This window comes from Pectinophora gossypiella, chromosome 18, assembly GCF_024362695.1.
Source record: "Pectinophora gossypiella chromosome 18, ilPecGoss1.1, whole genome shotgun sequence".
In the NCBI taxonomy this organism is placed as follows: domain Eukaryota; kingdom Metazoa; phylum Arthropoda; class Insecta; order Lepidoptera; family Gelechiidae; genus Pectinophora; species Pectinophora gossypiella.
Window position 1 is genome coordinate 14,378,524 of NC_065421.1, and position 25,607 is coordinate 14,404,130.

Genomic DNA, 25,607 nt, shown 5'->3' on the forward strand with positions numbered 1-25,607 from the left:
AATTAATAACTTTTTACATTCTTATTTTTTTCGGCAACAACACGTCCAGTTTTAAGAAAACTTTTCAATGACAAAGTGTATCAACATCACGTCACAGCTCAAATAATGCTGTTAATATCAACTACCTACTTTATAAACTGCCTTATCTTAATACTTACTCATACATTGGTTTAATTTCACTACTCCATTATACTCACTTGTATCAGAGATGTTAGTTACGATTTCGTTGACGACATTGTGACATAAATCGTTCACATATAGAATGAAAATAATCGCAGTGTTGGGTGAAATTTTGTATAGACTATTTTGATATGGATGAATTGACTCGAAGATCAAATGTTGCGTTCTTTCAAGAAGATGGCTCTCAATCAGAAGGACCCGTGTCGCCTGGAGTTTACATTCCTAAAAATAGTAAGTAAATTACAAATTTAAGTTCATGATTATAAATGAATTAACAATAGGGAAAGAGTAGAAGTGTTAGTGTTAGTGGTGAAGTGTATGTCAGTCAGTAAACATAACCTTACTTGTTGTTTGGTGCATAAATAATCCTTGTACGTAATACAAAATCCAGCAATTGAAGGACTATACAATTTCAGACATTTTGAGTAATTTGCAAAATAATAAGTGGCTGTTTTTAAATATTTGTTATTTATATACTTGAAACGCCTACCAAAACTTATGAGCAAATACGCTTATTCAGTATATTTATCAACATTTTTATTCAAGATACTGGGGGGTTAAAATAGCCACATCGAAGCAATTCATCTAAGAAAACAATATTGCTTTTTGACATTTGTTTGCATTGCGCACTTACTTTTATATGCGCAAATGTCAAATTGTAATATTGCTTTCTTAGATGAATTGCTTCGATGTGGCCATTTTAACCCCCCAGTACTTACTAAATGTCACTAGAATAAAAATATAATATACCTATTTACAATTTTTGTTTCAGAAAAAACTCATCGTTTAAAACAAATAACGCGACGGTCAACGCGTATCATTTCCAAGAATGGCGAATTCAACATAGGAATTGATCGACAACCTAACACGAAATACCGCATCACGAACTGGTTCATTACCATGGTGGAAGCAAGGTGGCGTTGGACTTTGCTTAATTTTTTCTTGGCATTTACCGCTGATTGGTTATTCTTCGGCACTGTTTACTGGCTTATAGCTTTGCGACACGGAGACTTAGAAGAAGATCATTTACCTACTTACCAAAATAGCACCAACTGGATTCCTTGTGTCGAAAATATCTACGGGTTTACCTCAAGCTTCCTATTCAGTATTGAGGTTCACACTACAGTGGCCTACGGAAATAGAGCTATAACGCTAGAATGCCCACAGGCAATTATTGCCATGTGCTTACAATGTATACTCAGTTCCATATTCCAAGCGTTTATGGTAGGGATTTTGTTTGCCAAACTAACTAGACCCAAAGCCAGAACACAGACTATACTATTCAGCAAGCACACTGTAATTAGTTTAAGAGACGAAAAGTTTTGTTTAGTTTTCCGAGTTGGTGATATGAGGAAATCAAGAATACTCAATATAAACGCTCTAGCTTATATAATAAAGATGGATAATAACGTTTTGTGTTTAAAGAATTTTGACCAGATAGAATTGAAAACTGAATTGGATGGCAACGAATCTTCGTTCTTTCTGTGGCCAGTTTCCGTTGTTCATATCATTGATGAGAACAGTCCGTTGTACAAAATATCCGCAGCAGATTTGCTTTGTGGGAAGATTGAAATTCTAGTAGTGTTTGAAGGGATGATTGAGACGACGGGTCAGCCTGTTCAGGCGAGATCGAGTTACACGGAGCATGATATGCTGTGGGGTCATAGGTTCGTTCCTATGGTCAATTTTGTTGAAAGTAAAAATATATTTGACGTGGACTTCTCGAAGTTAAGTTCAACGGAGCAAATTGATACTCCATTGTGTTCTGCAGCTGAATATGATCAAGCTGTAAATTATGCAATCAGTTCTCAGGATAGCTCCTGACTATTCCAACTATTGGTATGTATTTGTGTGATATTATATAATAAAGTTCTTTATTTTATCTTTTGATGTTGTATCCTTCCAAACAGTTTCATGAATACTTTTTATGCTGTGCACTAGTATGTGTCTCAAATGTGTATGTCCCTAACAAACTTTTAAACCCTCTTTGGTTCCGAGTTCAATTTCCGCGAACGAAACGATATTTCTTAATAAATAAGGTTTTATTAGGTAAAATGGGCATAGTAAAAGGTATTTGTAATTAGAAATAATACCATATATCTACAGTTGAAAAATATAAAAAAACTTTATTAAAAATCATTAATAAATAAATAAATTACTGCAATATTGAAATCATAATTTAAGTAATGATTACTGGAAATGAGAATTTAGATACAAATGATGAAAATGAAAAACATTTATAACCCGAGCGAATTAAATAAACTCCTCGCATCAAAAAAGTTGAGTACTAACGAGAGAGTATCTACTTGATACGCATGGGTTATCAAAGGAGGTGAGGAATTAGCGTCTGCAATGGCAGACTCCCTTTTCACACCATCCACCACGATATTTCTTGACAATGCAGTGGGCAGCACAGGCGGAATCAGCTACTCCAAACGCGGAGATAAGGTCACAAGTCGCACGCGGCAGACGGACTGAGCCGTCCACATGTTCGATTTCAAATTCTGAAAAAAGAAAATAAAAAAGAAATGTAAAACAGAGACGAAAATTGATTATTTGGTGGTAGCGATAGGTAATTCAAAGGTGTTTTCAAATTCTTTTTCACTGAACCAAGCTAAAAAAAAAAATACAATGCGTTTAGCTACTTATACTCCCAAACATGTAATGAGAGTCGACTGAAATTCAAATTCAAATTCAAATTCAAAAATATCTTTATTCAGTAGGTAACATAGTTACCCTTTAAATCGTCATTTTTTACATAACGAACGTCTCATCCGCCTAAAACTACTGCAGCTTCTCACAACCTGTATAGCCGGGGAAAAGAAGCTGCAAGAAAAACCTCGGCACAGGGCCCTAGACGTTCTTTAAAAAAATAAAAATAAACATAAAATATTGATATACAATTGAGTAATTTAGCTGCCTAATATCAGTTCTCAGACAGTTAATCCCATGCATTCATATCTTCTAAATAATCACTAACTTTATAATAACCTTTTTTGGAAAGTTTTTGTTTAACTACTGTCTTAAAGCAATTGAAAGGCAAATTCTGAATGTCAATGGGAATCTTATTGTAAAAACGTATACATTGCCCCTTAAATGATTTAGTAATCCTATGTAATCGACTGACTTGTAAAGCAAGTTTATTTTTATTCCGGGTATTAATTCCGGGTATTAACGAAAGATTATGTATACATTGTTTTAAGTTTACACGGTTATTATCATAATTAAAGCACATAATAACGGGTTCTTACCGCGTTTAAATGGGGATATGAGATGGGGATTTAAACGCGGTAAGAACCCGTTATTATGTGCTTTAATTATGAAAGATTGTGTCCTCTCCTACAAGATGACCCCCTAATTGATATTGACATATCAACAGGTAGAGGTTCTGGTCGGATCATTTTGTTGATCGAAGTTTTTCTAATTAACACGGGTCTAAGTGATTTTATCTGTGTGTTTTCTATTTCACTAGGACCTTATGCAGTTGTATATAAACGCTACCTCATCTGGTGTGTTATTGGTTGAGGTGTCCTAGTAAGAGAGGGTCCTTCCAGACACAATAGTTAAATAATGGGGATTTGGTGATTAAAAGACTAAAGACCTTCAGCCAAAAAAGCTGGTTATGTTATGTCCGTATAATTACCTTCTTCAGACGGAGCCGCCATTGCTAAAGCAGCAATAGCTACCATGAAGACGAAGAACACGACTTTAGTCATTTTTATTGAGGAGGAAATAGTGACTTGACTACGACACAAGGGTTCAGATGTTTGACTGTGAACTCCTCAATACCTTGACACCTTATATAGTTCAAGATGAGTAATTATCTCGCGAAAGGGGAATCCTTTAGCTGGTTTGCTTTATCAATAGTACAAGTAGTCATGTACTAATAACGGACAATGAGTTTTCCTTAAGTGTTAATAAAAAAAAAAACTACTCTATCAATTTAAGCTTAGCACATAATGATAGGTATCATTTTCTAAGTGATATTTTATGATGTACCTAGTAGAATTTTGGCAAAGGGGAATTTACCTTGACCATTTCGTGCTGTGTTTATTAGATATTTTAACCCGAGTTTACCTAGTTTTGTACACTTTTCAAATAAAATAACTTTTTAAGTGCCTCTTTTCTGATTCTTTAAGTCGAGTCTTATGACGCAGTGGAGGTAATAATTAGTTGAACGCATCAATCTTTATTATTTTCTCACTGTCGTTCAACGAAGTAATTTATAAGTTGTCATTGTGTCATGATTATATTAATTGGTATTCTATCATCATATACACTGCCTACACGTTTTATGTCAAGTGACTTTCCTCTTGTGAAATTGAAAGTGATAAGATTATGATTGTTCACATAAAAATGTTTAATTAGGTCATCTTGTATATGCACAAATACTTCATTGAGACTCATTGCTATTTAATTATCACAGGAGTTACGGATTTATGTTTCATTTTTAATTTTTCATAATGGACTATGAACAGAAACCAATATTATTGATTAATTGAATATGTTATTCAAAATAATTTCATTTTTACTGATCGTTGAAAGTATGAAGGATGTGATTAATAATTCTGAATAGTGTGGCTTTAGGCTACGACCTTCTGACATAATATGTATAAGGGGAGTTACTTACTGATAAAGTAATGAAGCATGTATTGTTAATATTCTTAGCCACGACATAAACAGGAAACTCGTATAGGTACCTAGTAACTTTTTGACAAAGACTTCGGTAACGGGGAAGTACTGTCAACTTGTATGTTGCATTGTACTTTTACTCTTTGTATGTCAAAAGGTCAACATAAATTAATTGGAACATGGATAGAAAGAGTTCCTATTCTGCTGTATTTGGGAGTAGGTATAAAGAAAAAGCTTTAAAAAGAAGAGCGAGTTGTAAAAGTAAAGTAAGGTATGTTATCCTTTTTCACATGAGAGCCTGTCACCCAAAATTAGCCAAAGTCACAGAAAAATAAGATTTATTAATCTCTACAATAAAAGCAAAGAGTCCGGTAACATTACCGTAGATATAATTTAAACGAAACAGGCATAATACTAATTACAAAATAGTTTATATTAATAAAATATGTTTTTATTGAGCGTTTGGTACACTTAAACTAATTACAATACAACGAAATAATAATTATAATGAAAAATACAGATTATGTAAAAGACAATAACATGAATGAAATATTAATATTAGAATACTACATACTATATTACTACATACTATATTACTTGATAATAACTTATCTGGGAAATAGTAGTACAGTCATGAGCAATATCATGTACCCACTTTAGAACCCTCTCGCACTATCATATTTGACATTTAATTTGTCAAAAAAGTTAATGTGACATGGTTTCAAAGTGTATGCATATTAGTACTCGGAACCGTACAGCTATCAAACTCTCATCAGTTTGACAACCAGATAACTTAGCAACAAGTGGTGAATAAGGTCCTTATAATAATATAAATGATGATAATGATGAAGATATAATTTTAAAATTTAACTCCTATAGCAGCGACAGACTTTGTCTCTAGCACAGACGCCGCGCTTGTAGCCTAGCATCAAGCAGTGTGTGGTGCAGAGAGCGTTGCCTCCGAGTTGGCAAGTCAATCGGGGTTGAACTGAACCATCATCCTGAGGGATCTCGTTCTCTGGAACTATGACAAAAAGAAAAATGCGTTTCTATGTAGAATCATCAAAAAACACACAACATCAGATGAAGTTTAGATTTTTAGTTGTATTTTGTAGTCCCATAAATCTATCACGACTTGTAGCAAGAAACCTTAACAACAACAAAAGTTTATATAAAGTGAAGTTGATACTTTATGATTGTGATAGACTTCCGAAAAAAAATTAAACAAAAATAACAAAGATCAAGATTTACCTTCAGCAGGAAGAGACAAGACAGCAACTACCATTACCATCAGAAATACGAAGATAACTACTTTAGTCATTTTTCGAAATTTAGATTTTGTTCGATGCAAAACTTCACAACAGATGTTTCGTTACAAACTGAAGACTTACTTCTTTTACACCTTATATATATAATGAAATATTTCAATTGACCTGAAATAGGGGTATTTTTTCGAGTTCTTATCTTAATCTTTTAGTCTTAATCGTTTAGTCTTTTATCAATATGCAGGACTGATTAAATAGAAATGTTATTGATGATACCAATGACTATCTTTTTGCTGCAATAATAATTCAACATGTTATTACGAAGGACTTTATTGAGTAAGAAAAAATAAGCATGAAAATGTAACGGCTAATAAAGATGAGTTGGAACAGACAATATTTTCTGCCAACTGTAACAACAACAACATAAGGACAAAGGTAATCAGAGATACATCGACCAAACATAAACTTACTATAAATATAATTAAAATCATGAAAAAGAACTAAATATGTAGGTTTTACGGTCCTGAGTTTATGTAAGTGTATGTTACATACAGTTTGAAACCTTTCAAAAGACACTAGCGGTTAAGGTTATGCTGCAATTATTATGCCGGTATTAATCGCTTTTATGCCATGACCGTTTTTAAGCCCTGTTTACATAATTTTGAACTACATACATACATAAACTCACGCCCGTAATCCCTAATGGGGTGGGCAGAGCCACAAGTAATTAAAGACAACTTGCAGCCACTGTTGATACGAATTCCAAAGATGGATATGATGAACCTTATGGTGATAAGGGATCAGCCTATCGCCCATAACATTAGTCCATCATGTTAGAGGACACAATCCCTCTGTCGGTTTTTACGACATGCCCGGGAAGAGAAGCAGCTGAACGTGTTCTATGTTTTTTATATGCTCCCAGAACAGCATAGAAGCATAATTTTGAACTATTCGTCGCAATACGTGACAGTCATCAAGTCAAATACTTATTAAGATTTATTCTCTGTGCAAAAGTATGAGTGGAATCCTTCGTAAACTTGTTTAATCATAGTAGTGTTAAAGCGATAATGATTACTATCATCAATAATAATTTCTTAATCAATGTCCAATAATAATGTGTAATTTATCAAGGTGGTTACACATTGATGAAAGACTAATAAACTCAAAAAATACCCCTTTTTCAGGTCACTCAAAATATTTCAGTATATATAGGGTGTGAAAGAAGGTGATTCTTCAGTTTGTAACTAAACATCTCAAGTGATTTTAAATATTTAAACTCAATAAAATGTGTAAAGTAGTAATCTTTGCTTTTTTGATGGCAATGGTGGTTGCTGCGATGTCTCTTCCAGTCACAGGTAAAGCTTATTCTTTGTTTGTGTAATTATTTGTCTTCATACGATTCTCTGCATTCACCCGCTAGTGAGTACCTATAGACTTTCTAGCTTTATTTACTACTACTACTACTGATACGGATGCAAGTACGTAGTCGTTATATTAGCCATGTCAGGATTTTGGCGGCTCAGTAATAACTCTGACACCAGGGTTGACGAAGTTGGTAATCCACCTCACACCATCTTTGATTTCGCCATTACTTCGTATTCAAAGTACAGCTACAAATTTTATGTCCTTTCCAAAATGATCAGAATGATGGATCGCATCATGACTATGGTCCATTATGATACCATTAGCGATTGCATGTCATCTTGATAACTTGTAACTCTACCCGTCTAAAACAGAATTTGACTTTCTATTATATTTAAACTAAACATTATTTGATTTCTCTATTTTCCCATAGTTCCTGAGAGCGAAGTCCTTCAAGAAGATGGATTAGTGCTACAAGACGAGATCCCTCAAGAAGATGGTTCAGTTCAACCCCGATTGACTTGCCAACTCGGAGGCAACGCTCTCTGCACCACACACTGCTTGATGCTAGGCTACAAGCGCGGCGTCTGTGGTAGAGACAAAGTCTGTCGCTGCTATAGGAGTTAAATTTTATAATCTCATCATTATCATCATTGATATTCATTTATTATAAGAACATGTTTCACCACTTGCAAATTATGAGACTTTATTGTCATGTTTCTTTTATGTCACTATCCTATTTCCTTTCTGTATTCAACTTCATCTTCAACATTTTCATCTTCTGATATTTGTGTTGTAATTAGTTTAAGTCTCCAAGCGATCAATAAAGCTTAATTCATTAAAATTTTCTTTAGTAATTTTGAACTACCTCGTTTAATTGATATGTTGCTTACGCTACCAACAAGACACTAGGTGAGGTTATTATTGCATATATTTTGTTGGTGGTCCGACCGGGGTTGGACTATCGTGGTGTCAACCTAGTGAGAGGCTCTTACAGACCGTCATGCTGTAAAGGACACAAACCCATATTTGACTTTTAGAACTTCTCCGGAATGATACTTTTCATTACTTCCAGTTGGTATATACCTATTTCCATTTATTCGCTTCCGCTTTCCATTCACATTTCTATCAATCTGATTAATCTGTTGATCTTTTGGTACAATGAGACGAAATGTTACAATGCAATGAACTAGTAAAATATATGGTATAGTACACTCACTTCTCTGTTCCCGGAATATTTCTTTAAAAAAATACTAATACGAATTTCCTGTTTATATTATGAGTGTTATGAGTATGCTCCTCCAGTTGATGCAAGGGAGATCCCCCGAGCCGTATACAATTCTCACTGTAAGGTCGCATGTTTGAATCCAGCACGGGCCTAAACCAATGATTGTCGAATTTGTTTCCAATTCATGTTTGGATCATAAATGATTATCACGTGCTCAGCGGTGAAGGAAAACATCTTGAGGAAACCTACATTCCCGAGAAACGCATTTCGGAGTAAGTATATGCTATTTATGTTAAAAATATAATAACTACGCAAAATGACAACATTACGCATTATCGTGCTAAAAAGACTATCGATATAACATCGGCGATGTAAACAACTTTTATATAGGTCACAAAGTCATGTATTAATGTTTGATAAGATTATTTCATTTGAATTGTGAATTCCCTTAATCTCTTTATGAAATATAAACTACCTATGTCACTCACACTCGTACCTAATACCTAATGGGGGTAGCCAGAGCCTAAGTTAAAAAATATGGCGGTAGTGGGCAACAGACGTCATCATCTCCCTAGCGCTATCCCGTATTCACGGGGCCGCTTACTTAACCCGAAAATTTGACAGGTCCGGATTTTACTGATGTGACTGTCTGACCTTCCAACCCGCGAAGGGCAAACCAGCCCAATACAGGCTAGGTCACATACCTCCGGAACGCATCGATTATGTGGGTTTCCTCACGATCTTTTCCTTTACCGCTGAGCACGTGATAATCATTTATGATCCAAACATGAATTCGACAAACAATTTCGAAAATCATAGTGGGCGACAGACTTCGTCAAGTCTAAAATTTTGGAAATAACACCCGTATTGGAAGATTTTTACTCGAAACTTCCTCCACTCGACTCGGCTTCAGCTGTGCAGTCATCAGCAATAATAATAATGTACCCACTTTAGGACTCTGTCGCACTAACATATTTGACATTTAGTGAGACTTACAGTTCAATTTGTCTAAAAGTTAATGTGACATGGTACCAAAGTGTATACATATTAATGCTCGTGACCGTACAGTCATGAGTAATATCATGTACAGTCATGAGCAATATAATGTACCCACTTTAGGACTCTGTCGCACTGACATATTTGACATTTAAAGAGACTTACAGTTCAATTTGTCTAAAAGTTAATGTGACATGGTACCGAAGTGTATCCATATTAATGCTCGTGACCGTGCATTTTAGTATTTTAAGTTGACATTTACCTCGTCTTGAGGACTTTAAGCCACGTCATGACACGGCACGTTAAGCCGTTGGTCCTGGTTACTAGCCGTAAAAACACCTCCGCCAAGCCACAGTGGAGCAGCGTGGTGGAATATGCTCCATACCCCCTCCGGTTGATTGACGGGAGGCCTGTGCCCATCAGTGGGACGTATATAGGCTGTCTATGTTTTGTTGTTTTATGTTGAAGACTCAACTTACTCGAGTATATCATACTAAAAAATACGAATATAGTCCACATGCCTCACTGAAGAAAACTCTAGATCTATAAAAGCAATATTGCAATTTGACATCTACGCATATAGGATTAAGTGCGCAATGCACACAAATATAAAATTGCCTTTTTAAGCCTCTGTTGCTTCTAACACGAAACGTGTCCTAACAAGTGATTATAGTATTTATAAAGATTATCAATCTGAATTTTCCTAAATGTTTGGTACATTTTCTTCTAGCTTTGCATTAATTAATTCTTTCAAACACGCGCGTGCTAGTAGGTAAGTTAATAAAGAAACAATAAACCTTAAAGGATTTCCCCTTAGACTGGTTCTTGTATACTTTCCTGTATATAAGAAGTCTGTATAAGGCAGTGATTACTCATTTGGAAGCTAAATATCATATTTAGCGTTGTCTCTGACTAACACTAAAATGTCTAAAGTACTTACTTTAACGTTTCTTTTGGCGATAGCTGTTGCCGTGCTGTCGGTGACTGTTGAAGGTAGGACATTCATCTAAGTGAATATTGTAAATCAGTATCGACCTTTGTCCCTGTGCACATAGTCACTGTTCCTATAACTTGTGAACCGCAAATAAATAATCTTCACTTTATGTTAATTGTAAAAGGATTTGAAGTACGGTTGTAGGTTCTGCACGGTGACCGCGCCGCGCGGGGCGTGAGTTATATCGAGGCCTTCGACCAATAGCCGTTTGACGTCCATCTACGTAGATAGTATTCGTATCGTTTATTGGTCGAAGCGTTCAATATAATTCGCGCCGCGCGCGGCGCGGTTCTCACACAGACCCTGCTGGTATAGACTAGAATAAAGTTTAATATTATGATCTACAGTCATGAGTAATATCATGTACCCACTTTAAAACCCTGTCGCACTATCATATTTGACATTTAATGAGACTTAGGTACGTTTTAATTTGTCAGAAAAGTTAAACGCGACATAGTATCAAAGTGTACACATATTAGTACTCGTGACTTTCTAGATCAAAGATAAATTATGAAATTCTGATTACTAAATAAAGTCAGATCTAAACGTAACAAAATCGTTTTTTTTTTTCTATATTACTTATTTATGCATTTTAATAAAGAAAAACGTAATAATAAGTGCGAAATGTCACGTCTTTCTATGACGTCACAGGTTGCTTTGTCAAAAAAAAGAAAGGAAAATATGAAGCAGTAGGACTAGAGCCCTGTGGTGGGAGGTTATTTTGAAAAATAAATATTTTTGAATTTAATTTGAATTAGGCAGCACACGGCAAGGATGACATTTCTGTATGGAGTCTCCTGGGTGTGGTCTGGATCTTTATAAACCTTTTGTTTTACAGACGCCCACCAAGAAGAAAACTTGGTGCGTATACCCAGGACGACTTGTACCAACATGGCCTGCAATGTTCACTGCATCATACGAGGGTACAAAAACGGCAAATGCGAAAAGGCAAACGTTTGTCGCTGCTATAAATAATTCCGAATCATTGCTGTTTTTTTTTTCACTTACCAACTTTTGTTTTTTTTTATCAAATCAAATCAAATCATTTATTTGCAGTAAATGTGGTACATTGGTTGTTATATATGATTAAATTAAAGTTTCACACATTTAACCAAAACAATATTGGTATGCAAATACAGAGAGGTCTTGCAACATTTACAATTACAATCAGCACTTACATCATAATATAAAACAATATAGATACAAAATACAAATTATTATACAATTTAACATTGAATTAAATTTAAATAACATACATTAATAAAAAAAATAAAACTTTTACTTGACTCAACGGCCTCTGCGGTTCAAATGTTGAGCGTTGGGCTCACGATCCGGAGGTCCCGAGTTCGAAGCCCCGTGGGGATATCACAAAAAGTTAGGTTATCACATTACAGGCTGATCAAAATTACCGAAGGGTCGTTGGACCCGGTTACTATACTTACTAGACACTTACTGATGTGAGTAATCGTTAGGCCCATGTCAGGGGCCTTTGGCGGCTCAATAATAACCCTTCACAACCCACACGATAGAAGAAGACTTGACTTATTTTAGATTTGCCGCAAATGGTAGTAACTATTTTTAAAATCACATTAACCGTAGAAAATACCGTATCGGAGATTGTAGACTGAAATAGGTACATAACAATACGAAAAACATTATACACTTCCTGTGTGACCCTTCACTTACTACCTATATGTATGTGTTGATTACCTATCACCAAACGGTTCATCGTATAAGCGAAATTTTTGATGTTCAGCGAATCACCGTCATTCTTTCGAAACGCAGATTTGCAAACAGTTTTTACCATAAAATGTATTATACATCAAAACTACGATACGACACTTGTTCGATACGATAAAGGATTACGAAAGCAGTATATATAAAGCGAAGGTTGGTTGTTAGGCTGACAGAGGAAGACCTACATTGACCAAAGTGAAGATGTCCTTAGAAAAGGTTCAGTACAATCTACTCTGAACCGGCGTGCGTGTGTGAAACGATTGATTAATGTGGAGGAAGCAAGAGAAGCAAATGGAATTCCATAGTCTCTGATTATCCCGGTGGAAAATAGGCGTCAGTTTATTTATGTACGTATGTACATCAAAACTCGAACGACGTAAAGGGAAAATGAAGCGAATAAACCTTAGAGAAACCTGACTTTAAGTAGTTCGGGGATTCGTTGTTAACGTCACATCTCATTCTCTTGCACAAGTCATTCGAGTCTGAATCTAGAATTTAAATAGAGACTGCTTTGTTAATTTAATTACTAATTTGTAGATGCTATATGTACACTGTAATTGCCATATATATAAGTCTTAATTTTAGTAATTGTCTTAGTTGTTAATGTTTTATATATATGATGTAGTAGTTCTTAATAAATAAATAAATTAAACTTGATACCAGAAGTAGCTGTAAGTTCACTACTCATTCCTTGTGGCTCTCTCTCTAACACACAGAAGAACTGAAATAGACGCTTGGACAGAACACCTTCAGAAAGGATTACATTTATAAATATAAAATCATTAAAATAACAAATTACTTGTCACGAAGATTGAACTAAAGCGATTTGTCTTCTGGTATTTAGGAGCTAATAACTTCAGCATCATTTACTTCCATCTTTAGACTAATTGAAGTTCTATTTCTGTTGATAAATCGGTCGGTTACAAAAGTTTGGTTAAGTAATATCGCTGAGCGAACGACATATTATAGTAATACACCGCTCTGGACCGATAGGCTTAGAATCGACGTATAGAATAAAGAAATAATAATAATAATAATAATAAAGGCGTCGGGATGTGACGACCCCATCGCCCCCTGGTGGATTTATCAGCGAACCTGGTGAATTCAACAGTGCAGTCAGTCTCCGCAGGCCAGCTTGTGGCGAGCTGTTGGTGAGTGACGACACCACGGAGCTGAGATCCCCCGAGAGTCGTTCAGGCCCTCCGTCTCCGGCTTGCCTTCACTGGCCGGCCGGAGTGGACCCCAGCGGGGGCCGCAGGACTCTCACCTCTGGCTTGCCTTCGTTGGCCGGCCAGAGTGGGGCGTTAGAGCTATACGCTCGCAGGGTGGAAGTGAAAGATGCATAAGTTGCGAGTTGGTGAGGCGGGTAAACCGCCTCGCAGAAAGCGGTGTACACCTCTCGACACCCTGAGCTGCTCACAACCATGTTGCTGCCTTGCCGTCCAGTCGCGTCGGCTAGATAGGTGGCCCATCCAGTGAGTGGCGAGTCACCGCCTGCTCATTTATCCATGTTTACCAACATTGGTTGAGCAGGCGCCATAGTCCCCCATAGTTCCAGTATCCCGGTCCACTAACCCCCAACCCAATAGCCCAGTTCCCTTTGTTCCCATAATCTGCAATAGTCCTACACGAACCGGGGATTGTCTTTGGGTGCACTCCCATAGTGCATACAGGGATAATCGCCGGTTGGTGTCACACCACATTTAGATTAAACTGTCTTAAGGGGCCTCTACGTGTTGGCTTCGGCCCCACGCACGCCTTCCAAAAGTCCGGGCCTCCATAGGCCCGAGATATAAAAAAGACATACAATAATAATAATAATAAAAAAGTTTATTTAGGTAAACACATCGATTATCACAACTCGGACACTCCATAGAAAAATTATAACTCTCTCCACCCCGCACCACTTGGAATCAGATGCTGACCTCACGCCCTCTGGGTTCAACTTTACTTTTAATGACCGTAACTCGCTATGGAATAAGGGGGAACTCGCGCGGACGCGATAAGGCGGCACCAATAACAATTTGGTTATACTATGAAGGCATATCTTACTATAATGAGAACGTCTATTATAATTATTCTTTTCTAAATATTTTATCTAGCATAAGTAAAAACAACTTTAAAAAGTGCCTGTCAAAAACAAAAAGCAATTTATTTTGTAAGCGAAAAAGGATTGCATTTTATTTTTTGTAGGCGCTAATGCATATTTCAGTGGTTGGCATTTTAACCAGTTTGAGAATATTAAAGTAACTTCCCTATACAAACGGCTCTTCATTATTTACGGACCATCGACTCTAAGTTAGCAAGTTTCGCCGGTGCGTTCCACAACTTCTAACAGGCTCAAGATAAAGCACTCTCAATTAATTAGCCAAACTTCCAACTATGTTTTCGAATTAATTACTTGTAGCTTGAATAACTGGATGAAATCTGGAGGTGTCTAGAGTTTGTGAAGAAATAGACTACTTACTACAACTTTAGGTACCTTAAATGGACTAACTAAATGGACTGATATTTATTTTCACCATTTAGTTAATTTGCCACAGAGAATTAATAGAGGGAAAATTTTGATAACAGTCTGCGCACGCGTTCTTGTCACCGCCAAAGCAGAGAGAAGTAAACACACTGATTACCGGACATGATCACAAAATAAACAAATAACACTAGGTGTATACAGGGTGTCAGTGACATCGTAACGAATACTGAGAGGGATGAGTATGAGTATGAGTATGATTATTTATTCGCATAACAATTACAAGAATTGTGTTCGAAATACTGAAATAGAATGGTAAAAAATAAGTTTAACAAGCAATCAAAAAACAAATGAACTTAACATAATAAAAATTTAAAAGAATATAAGATAAAAATGCCACAGAATAAGTAGTCATAAGTAATTTTACAATTTTAGGTCACAATATTACCATCAAACGTGAAAGGAAAACAAAAGTAAAATAAAAAAAATACCGTATAACATTGCAAGGGAGTCGTTAATCACGTTTCAGTCTACCACAATCTCTATCACCAATAAAATCATGAACTGAATAATAAAATTTACTTAACAGGAAGGCTTTCAACCGTGACTTGAATATAGTGTTATTCCTTCAGATCATGATTCTGAATTAATATCAAGTCGCATTTTCTGTCAATTCTATATTTTTTGTGATAGAAAAGTCCAAATCAAATCAAATCACCACCACATTAACATTAACACTTGACACCACTTCCACTACTAGTACTACTTCTTCCACTTGAAAGTAACTTAGAATAATGAGCTGAATCATCCCCCCCAGTATCTGTTACGATGTCACTTACACCCTGAACAAGTACATACAAGTAGATAGGGTATCAGCGACATCGTAACTAATACTGAGGGGGATAGTTCAGAGCATGATTCTGTTGATATTAAGTGGATTTTCCTCTCGGAAAATTCATGAAAATTGTAGTGTTTTTTATAATTATTTTCAGGTACTTACTTACTCAGGTAGGTACTTTTGCGATGTACAATTCCACTTGATCACAACTCAGAATAATGATCTGAATCATCCCTCAAAGTTTTCGTTACGATGTCACTAAAACCCTGTATAGAAGGGGCACTGGTAATCGACAAGCATAAAATTTATGGAACATACGTCAATTTTAAGCACATATCTAAAACAACCGTAACCGCAATAACCCGACAGAATTATGTTGACAGCACATGTCAAACGGTTTGCATACCAGCGAGATACATTTTTGATTCGCCCGGGTTATTCAGTCATTTACTCATTCTTCCTAAAATTAAGAGCTGTGATAAGCAAATGGCGGATAAAAAAATGACAGGTACTTATAACTTAAAGTAAAATTAGGAGGTGTCTGCAGGAATTGGGCCATTGTCCATCTATCTGTTCGCGCGCTACACTGCAGCATAGAATAAGGAATAATAATAATACTGCGTCTATACTTATCCACTATAATCTTATGTCATAGGTAGGTACTTTAGTAGCAGGTACTATGCACTCATGGATTACTAACTAAAAAATTGCGACTGTTTTATTTACTACAGTTAAGCCAATGTTATGTTTGTCAATGTTATTGCTATCACTCGTAACTGATAGAGGATTTGTTTTTAAATGTAATATTAAGGTTTCTACAAAAGACAATTTTAAATCGAAACTGTAAAAATCCACATAATCTTCCTCCCACATCCGTAGCATTTTATCAATGAAAATCAAATATAACCGCACTGAGCTCTCGCACGTACAATATTGCTTCCGCCATGCTTTACCGCTTACCTCACGATTCATGCTCCACACGGCTTAAACTGTAAAACTATTTCACTTTTTAAAATTGTTTTAAACGCCTGAAGAATTGGCAATAGCAAGATATTTCGGAGATGTTCCATTTTGATATTCCGGCGCTGCTTCTAATCTTTGCGCTGCCTCCTTCTCTGCTTACTTTTGTAATTGCCACATAGCATTTAAATACTAAAGCCAGTTTCGCTGCAGCTTCATCTCCTCGGCATTCTTACATTTTTCTCAATAAACTTACCTAATTACTAAAGGTTTGCTCCGATATTATGTAAAAGCAGTTGCCAGTCCGAAGGGAAAACTAGACCAATTAAAGGTTAGGTCACATAGCTCCCAAAACACATTGAATCGGGGGACAGACTAGCGACAGACTGGTGCCGTCTTTACTTTATTATACTCGCGTAACCTACTTGGTTATTGGCTTACTTCAGATCCCCGATACCGACCCCGCCGGCGTGGTCGACGATTTCCCTCGTTCAGCGCTTATCGCTATCGATCCACTTGGGTCGATTAATTCTTCCAAATATTCTTCCTCTTAGACGACGCCTTTAGCCAAGGTTCACGCCCAACTGGGCACCCTCAGGCCTGTTGTCTTAAATTTTGTAACGGGTGACAGCCCTCAGTGCTCCCCATTTGTCCGGCTAAGTAGTTATTGCCATCTGCGGCAAATCGACAATAAGTTACGTCAAAAAAAAGGTTATTGGCCGTGTCTTAATGACAATTGCAAAAGGTGCAAATCGTACCGCCAAAAATGCAGATACGTCATTAATCATTAATAACGACTACATCAGTAAAAAGTAACTTTAAAAATAAACTTTTGACAGGTAATTTAAGTTATTTAAATAGCGAGCCGTGGTAGCCCAGTTGGTAGAACGCTTGTCTCCCACTTTGAGGTCGCAGGTTCGAATCCAACACAGTCCTAAACCAATGATTGTCGAATTTGTTTTCGAATTCATGTTTGGATCATAAACATCACGTGCTCAGCGGTGAAAGAAAACATCGTGAGGAAACACACATTCCCGAGAAATGCATTTTCGGAAATATGTGACCTAATCTGTATTGGGCTGGTTTTCCTTTCGCGGGTTGGAAGGTCAGACAGGCAGTCGCTTCTGTAAAAAACCGGACCTGTTAAATCTTCAGGTTTGGTAAGCGGACCCTGTGAAAAACGGGATAATGCTAGGGAGATATATAAGTTACTTGAACACTATGTATTCCAGACAGGTTGAAAACTTGAAACTTATCTAAATTCATACGAACTAGAACTTAAATTACACTGTGGTACAGTCGTCAACAAAACTCATTACTTGTCAAACCACACTATCACATACAGTCCTCACTACACTTGACGACGTGATTTTGACAGATGGTACTGTCGAGTTGGAATTAGGCGGAGACGTATCGCGCCGGTGGCAATATTGTACGTGACTGTACCTGTACGTGCCTCCTAACTGCGGGATTAAGGACGCGAGCAGTATTGGTTTATGAATTGTGAAGTAATCGTGAGTGTGGAAATATTAGGTATAGTCACGTCTAAAAATATACTTTAGAACCATGTCGCATTAACCTATTTGAAAAATTTAAAGGGAATATATTACGTATTGACATGAAATTAAAGCGACAGGGTTCTAATTTCTAATGGTGGGAGTGATTTCTAACTTTTTTTAAATTTAATAAAGTATATAATACTCTATACAAAACGGTAACTCTTTACCCGGCACCAATTCATATCGGGCGCCGAATTCACCCCCTCTCTGGGTCTTTTTTAAGTAGGTAGCTTTGATATGTGGTGTTGGAGAAGTATAGAAAGAATAAGTTGGACTGAAAGAGTTACTAATGAGGAAAATATTGAGAGTTATTGAGGACAGGATAGGTAAGATGATTGGACACTTAATAAGACTTATTTATTTATTAAAAAACATCATAGAAGGGAAGCTACAAGGAAAGAGAGGAAGGGGAAGACCAAGAAGCGCTTACATGGAATAGATTAAAGAAAAGGTGAACGTCGTGTCTTATAAGGAGGTGAAGGAATTGGTCTTTGATAGACAACAATGGAGAATGCTACACAGACAAGAGCGTGACTCTTAAATTAGGGATGATGATGAGCTAGGTATAACCATAGAATTAAGGATAATACTGCTTATAGAACGGTAACGCTCTGCCTCGCACCAATTCGTATCAGGGGGGTTAAAATGGCCACATCGAAGCAATTTGACATTTGCGCATATAAAAGTAAGTGCCAATGCAAAGAAATGTCAAATAGCAACATTGCTTTCTTAGATAAATTGCTTCGATGTGGCCATTTTAACCCACCAGGGATCGATTTGATCCCCTCTGGATGGCCGCTTAGGAGTAAAAAGGAGCATGCGGGCTGTCTATCTTCCTCGCAGTTACAGTTTTGGGGACACACAGTTAGAATGAGATTTTTGTATGGAGTATCCGAGGTGTGGTATAATTTATAAAAAAAGTCTAATAAATAAATAACTACGGAAAAATCACGCTCTAAAAGTATGAAACAAGAAAAAAGGTATATTTCTCTGAAATTCTTCCGAATGTTTAGTAAGTAGCCGTGGTCGTATGCCCTGCTAAGCAAACTTTTGGGACAGATCGGATTTATTTATATTATTATTAGGTCTTATTTATTAAGACAACGTGCTTCCGATTTATGCAAGATTTGGAGAAAAAACCTATCAGGAACATGTGTATACGCAATGTTATCAATTCAACGTAATTATCGAGTAAATACAAGGAAACCCGCAAATAAAAAAGTAAAGCTAGTAATATGGACATAATTTGAAAGGTCAAATTAAACCCTTTGATTTGATACCCAACACACTACCATTGCAAAAAAAGGCTTTTTCTTCCACAGCTTCTGTCCTCTAGAGGGCGCCATATTTGATTTAGCGTGACGTCACATAGCCTATAACCACCGGACAATCGAGACGCTTCTAGTGACATATCATTTGTTAAATTCTGACACATGATTTAGAAGTTACGTTGGAACAGACGTGCATACACACTTACATAGCGGTCAAACACATAACCCTTCTCTTTGCTTCGCCGAAGTCGGGTAAAAAGCTTCATGAACCTGAGTTTTCTTTTTAATAATCACCGATTAATTACCTATTGTTCCATCAATAATAATATTTTTTATTTATAGTAATATTGTTATTACTATAATAACCTTTGCATAATTTCTATGCTTATTGTTATTTTCAGCATTGTAAACCGTTAGCTGTATGCATCATAAAGTAACCTAATAATTCAGTTTGAAAATTATTTTCAAAGAGGCATCAGCTCATTTTATAATTTAAAAAAAAAAAACATAATAAGATTCAAGTGAGTTTACAGGAGCAACAATAAGAGGGTTTTTATTTTTACTCATTATAAAATATTTGTGTAATTAGTGTTATTAAGTATAAAAATAATGTACGTAAAATGTTAGTGTAGTTTTGTGTATTAGCTTAGTGTGTAATTATTAGTGTAGGTTAGTTATTGCAACAGCGATAGGATTAGCAGAACGTAGTGGGTAGCGCACTGGGACGGGCTAACCTATAAAATGCTACTTAGGTTAAATGCGAGTAGGCGCCGCTACTTCAAAAGCGCACCCCTGATGCCGGGCAGCAGCGGTATCAGTACTGGTTGGAGGCCGAGGAAATGTATTCTGGTAGGGCTCTAGCTAGAACATCACCGATTGAAAAATTGGTCGGTGTACTGCGGAACGGAAGGCGATTGGGGCAATCACCGTTCTACACGCCCTATCTATGGAGTATTGAAGGCGATTACTCCACCGACAAGAGCGCAGCTCTTAAATAAAGAGAGAGAGTTATTGCAATTTGTATTCCAGTGTTATAATAGTTCTTCTATGGAATAAGTAACGTAATGTGCGGGTAAAATCTAAATTATAGTCAACGCTTTACAAAAAGGCATAAACGAAATTCTCATAACCTTCTTTTTTTGAAGTCGGTTAAACCCACAAACAATATTAAACAGAAGCGGCATCTGGGAATAAATTAAACTAAATTATCCGACTGGCTGTCACTGCCGCTGTTGTTTAAACATAAGATAATTTCACATGGGATTTTGTTGCGACATAATAATTATGTTACAGGCCTGCAGCTTTGTTACCCCACCCTTTTGGTGTTGGAATTTAATCAACTCTGCGTTTATGAAAAATATATTAATTTCTCTATGAATAGGAAAGTAAATTAATGTAACCCTCACTTGGGAAAACAAAGGCACGAAGTGAAAGTAGACACAGCCTTCGTTTATGGGAACCACAGATTATGTAAACAGTAACAAGAGCATTGAATATAAATAATACAACAAAATAATGAATTCTGAAGTACGGTACAAAATGTTGAAAAGGGTACAAAATGGGTCATATCTTCTACACCGTAAATAACCTGAACATACATGGGGTGTTTCTGGTAGCCAATGAGCCCCTCTATGTAATTTTTCATTTTGAACCTGAACTTCTGGGCCATATTAAGCACTATTGCATTATTCATTAAAGATATATTTTACTTTCAGATCGTCAGATTTTCACCTATATATCTAGAAGAAACTGATGTTACATAGAAAGCCAATTTAAAACTGATTTCTCTTGAAGACTGACATAACATACATAAAGAACCTCTTGAAGAAGATCTTGAAGACTGAAAGACCGAAAACTCAACAAAATGGCTGAATCAATACGAATTCTGTTGATGGTGACAATTACTTACGCCATTTTGCCCACTTTTGCTCTCAGTAAGTCACTGATCACTGTGTTATTATTCATTCTTTGACTTCTTTTGGCTGGTTGACTAAATCCATAAAAGTTATGAAATTGCCAAATTTTTAAGTCAAAATTAAAGCACATAATAACGGGTTCTTACCGCGTTTAAATAGGGATACGAGACTCCCGATATTTCGACACTGTTGCAAGTGCCATGATGTGTGTGTTGTGTGTGTGTTTTTAAGTCAAAACTGACTGAGGACCTTTCCAGGCTATGTTCAGACTACATTGATGAAAATAGGAAACCAACTTCTCTATTGTGTTATTTCTAACATGAGGACCATTATTATGGGCGATGGGTTGATATCCTGTCCTCGCATGATTTATTTATTCGTAAGAAAATGGCGCAAATTAATCAGATGTAGCTTTTGTTGATATCTTTATTGAATAATAGTATTGTACATCAGTGTTTTAATTCTAGCGCCTAGCCTAGAATAAACAATCATACTCCATAGAATCATACTCCGGCCAAATAGTTAATGCCATCTGCGGCAAATTTAAAGTAAGCCACGTCAAAAAAAAATGTTGTTTATGTATCTGTTGTGTTGTTGAGGAGCGCGGTAAACGCGCTCGGTCTGCGATTGTTGAAGTAAAGCAACTTTCGCAAAGGCCGGTCATAGGATGGGTGACCTCAAAAAAAAAAAAAAGTTTTCATCTCGAGCTCCTCCGTGCTTCGGAAGGCACGCTAAGCCGTTGGTCCCGGCTGCATTAGCAGTCGTTAATAACCATCAATCCGCACTGGGCCCGAGTGATGGTTTAAGGCCCGATCTCCCTATCCATCCATAGGGAAGGCCCGTGCCCCAGCAGTGGGGACGTTAATGGGCTGATGATGATGATGATGAATCTGTTGTGTAAGTATATAATTTTTTTTTGATCTGACCTGTCAAAATCTTCAGGTTAGATAAGCGGATTCTGTGAAAAACGGGAGATGATAATGTATGTATTTGTTATTTTTGGCTACCATTCGCCTTATTGACACTGCGCAACCAGGATACGGGCATTAGGGACAGACATGTATGTGGGATATAGAAATAACACGGGATATCTTAAATATCTTGACTCCTTATAATTATCTTAATTAGTTTTAACAAAATCCTCTAACCCGACAGACATCGCACCATCGACTCCCCGTTCTTACTTTTTAAAACTGCCTTGCGTCCCATTCATACCATTAACAATCAAATTCCCATTCATTATCCTTCCATTAGTATTCTCACTTTCCTACATGTATGTAAATAAGTGAGCCTACGTCCAAAATTGGATATAAGTTTAGGCTGATATAGATAGATAGATAGATGTAAATAAGTTTTAAGTTTACGCGGTTATTATCATAATTAAAACACATAATAACGGGTTCTTACCGCGTTTAAATGGGGATATAAGACTCCCGATATTTCGACACTGTTGAAACATAAACAAGCGGCAAAGAAAGAGGGTAGACAGATATGTCTGCCCGTAGAAAATTATGGATCTACCTACTCCACTCCAATCTCATCAGTCATCCCGTGATCATGGCACTTGCAACAGTGTCGAAATATCGGGAGTCTTATATCCCCATTTAAACGCGGTAAGAACCCGTTATTATGTGTTTTAATTACGTAAATAAGTGTTTTTATCAGTTCCAGAACAAGAGATCCACCTGGGTGACGGCACGATGCTGCTGCCGCGTGTGGCGTGCGACCTGCTGGCCGTGTTGACTGTCGGCCATTCGGTGTGTTCCGCGCGCTGTAACGACAGTGGCTTCCGCGGTGGAGCCTGTGAGAACTCCGTGTGCAGGTGTCAGAGGAAGTTTTAAGCTATATAGAACGGCAACTCTCCGCTCCCCACCACCGGATGAGCTAGGTTACCTCACCCCCTCGGTTGTACAATACAAATATACTTAATTGCACCAAAACACAAAAAAGCTACACAAGTGACTTAACTAGGTACAGGGCAAATAGCGGCCTTGTCGCTTGAAGCGATTTGTTCCAGACAACCATAAGGGGAGGAAATATGTAAAAGATTTACTTTGGTCTTCGGCGTCAGACGTCACACAGATGCGCGTTTACGATAATGTCAATACGCAGTCTGTGTGAAAGGAGGTGTTTTGTATGAAGCGTCCGGGGTGTAAGTCTTATGTCCTATATGTTCATAATATTTATTAAGAAATTAATGTAACGTCTTAAATCTAAATAAAGATTTTATCCATCTATCTAGTGCGTACAATATACTATCTATGCACCACTTCACAAATTCATGCTACACGTCAAAAAACCACATTCGTTTGACTGATAGCAACGCAAACACAACACGATTCCTTCCATAAATAATAATTCACTCCGCAGTGTTTTCTGAAAGACAATTCCAACTAGGTTCCTACAATAGCTTATATTCCATTCGTAGATACAATCCTTATACCACCGGACTTAAAACGTCACGAAATAAAATTTACGAGTCGCGTACAATAACGAGTATTGCTTAAAACATGGTCTGTAAAGGCCATGTTTGGCCGCCGGCCAAGTATCCTCCGTAGGTACTTGATTAAAGATGTTTTGGTCACAAACACGGGTGTCCGGTAAGTGGGTATTTTGTTAAAACGGTGTTTATAATGTACGGAAGTGTGTACGTAATTCTCGCTCCTAATCCTTATTTGTTGAGAGAGCTTAATGGTGTCGACTGTTTACTTGATATTAACTTAAATGTTTTTTTTTTGCATTTACTATTTAGTTTGTCTGGCTAAATAGTGAATCTTTGAGCTCTCACGCAGTACAAAATGTAAGACAACAGTCCTAACGGCGCCCAGTGGCACGCGAGCCTCGGTTCGATAGGGCTATCTGACGATATAATTATGTCGTTTTGTCGATTGGTCAAAACGACATAATGTAAACCCAAGTAAGTCATGTCGATCTGTCAAAATACAAACAGAATCACATGCCACGAATGTTAGGGTAATAAAAACCAACTTATCGACTTCGACAAAATTAATTGAATCGATCGATAATTTTATCACACTGCGCATGTCCCCGCTGGGCGTCGTCCGAGTGAATTATATTTGAAAGAATTAATCGACCCTGGTGGGCCGATAGTTGTATATCAATAGCCGATAGCGATAAGCGTTGAATGAGGTAAATCGGGTCGATATCGGGACCTGAAAATGATTTTGAAACAAAATCAAAATTTTTACATTTTATCAACTTTAATCCATGTTATCTGAAACTCCTGAACGTAAGAGAGGATTTATATTCAACAACTATGTGTCACTTCATTCTCTATCAGAGTGTAGTTTTTTTTTTTTTTTTTTTAATTTATTTAGCTCAGAGTGTAGTTGCCGCGGGCAGTCCTGAAACAAAATACATTCGATACATTGTTGCCTGCTGTCACACGATTTTTATTGGGATTCGCTGCTCTTTTATAAAATAAACTAGAGGGAACCCATTTTTAAAGTAAAATAAATATTTCACCGTTCACTGTAAGCTGTTTGAGCAATTTTTAAAAGTATTCCGCTGGAATTGCCCTGGCGATAAAGTGGGATCGCTTCGGTTCTGCGTTGAAGAGCTATAAAGAGGAGTAAAAAGCGAAGCGTCGGCTAAATACTCATGTGGAATCATCGACGATGACTTTTCATTATTTTGTGAACGTTCATTTGGTGCGAATCGATCGACTGATTGGCTCTGCTTGATTATGAAATAAGTAGCAATCTGCATGCCATTTATAAAGCTGCTGTATTATAGGTTTTTACACATATCAACTTTTTACTCACGCCTATTTCCCACCGGGGTAAACAGAGACTGAGACACTTTTCTTGCTTGTTTCACACGCACACGCCAGTTTAAAGTAAATCGTACTAAATCTTATGAGTCTAATTGAATGGGTACTTAGTTACTCCTGCGATAGATGTATCTCTGACTACCCCAATTGGGATACAGCCGTGAGCTTACGTTATATGACGTATATCTGTAGCATAGCACCCGCATAGCATCCTTTATCGTGTCGCTCTACACGGCTACTTTTTACTACACTTAAATAGACATACAGTCATGTACCCACTTTGGAACCCTGTCGCACTATGAGTTATTTAGTTAGTTAAAGTTAATGTGATATGGCATCAAAGTGATCACGCCTATTTTCCGACAACGGAATTCCATTTACTAAGATTCTGACACACTATTTTTGC

At 36.9% G+C, this 25,607-nt stretch overlaps 2 protein-coding genes and 2 long non-coding RNA genes across 5 annotated transcripts; 3 read left to right on the forward strand and 1 right to left on the reverse strand.

Annotated features, from left to right (window-relative positions):
* The first annotated feature begins 220 nt into the window (after window positions 1-220).
* LOC126374874 (G protein-activated inward rectifier potassium channel 4-like) lies at window positions 221-8,310 on the forward strand. Of its 2 annotated transcripts, XM_050021640.1 has the most exons (3): window positions 221-411; window positions 953-2,019; window positions 7,873-8,310. In XM_050021640.1, the coding sequence occupies exons 1-2, from the start codon at window positions 312-314 to the stop codon at window positions 2,002-2,004; spliced, it is 1,152 nt and encodes a 383-aa protein (XP_049877597.1). In that variant the 5' UTR covers window positions 221-311; the 3' UTR covers window positions 2,005-2,019; window positions 7,873-8,310. The 2 variants fall into 2 exon arrangements, 1 of the variants encoding a protein (XP_049877597.1); XR_007567500.1 differs by lacking the exons at window positions 221-411; window positions 953-2,019 and adding an exon at window positions 7,343-7,432.
* LOC126374900 (uncharacterized) lies at window positions 5,134-6,227 on the reverse strand. Its single transcript, XR_007567501.1, has 2 exons — window positions 6,064-6,227; window positions 5,134-5,836 (listed from the first exon to the last, which is right to left on the reverse strand). It is a non-coding gene; the product is annotated as an uncharacterized LOC126374900 (long non-coding RNA).
* Window positions 8,311-10,534: 2,224 nt separating the features above from the next.
* On the forward strand, window positions 10,535-11,642 carry LOC126374905 (uncharacterized). Its single transcript, XR_007567509.1, has 2 exons — window positions 10,535-10,656; window positions 11,496-11,642. It is a non-coding gene; the product is annotated as an uncharacterized LOC126374905 (long non-coding RNA).
* Window positions 11,643-21,215: 9,573 nt separating this feature from the next.
* LOC126374897 (defensin-B-like) lies at window positions 21,216-23,249 on the forward strand. The gene is made up of 2 exons (XM_050021672.1): window positions 21,216-21,426; window positions 23,074-23,249. The coding sequence occupies exons 1-2, from the start codon at window positions 21,357-21,359 to the stop codon at window positions 23,247-23,249; spliced, it is 246 nt and encodes an 81-aa protein (XP_049877629.1). The 5' UTR covers window positions 21,216-21,356.
* Window positions 23,250-25,607: the final 2,358 nt, after the last annotated feature.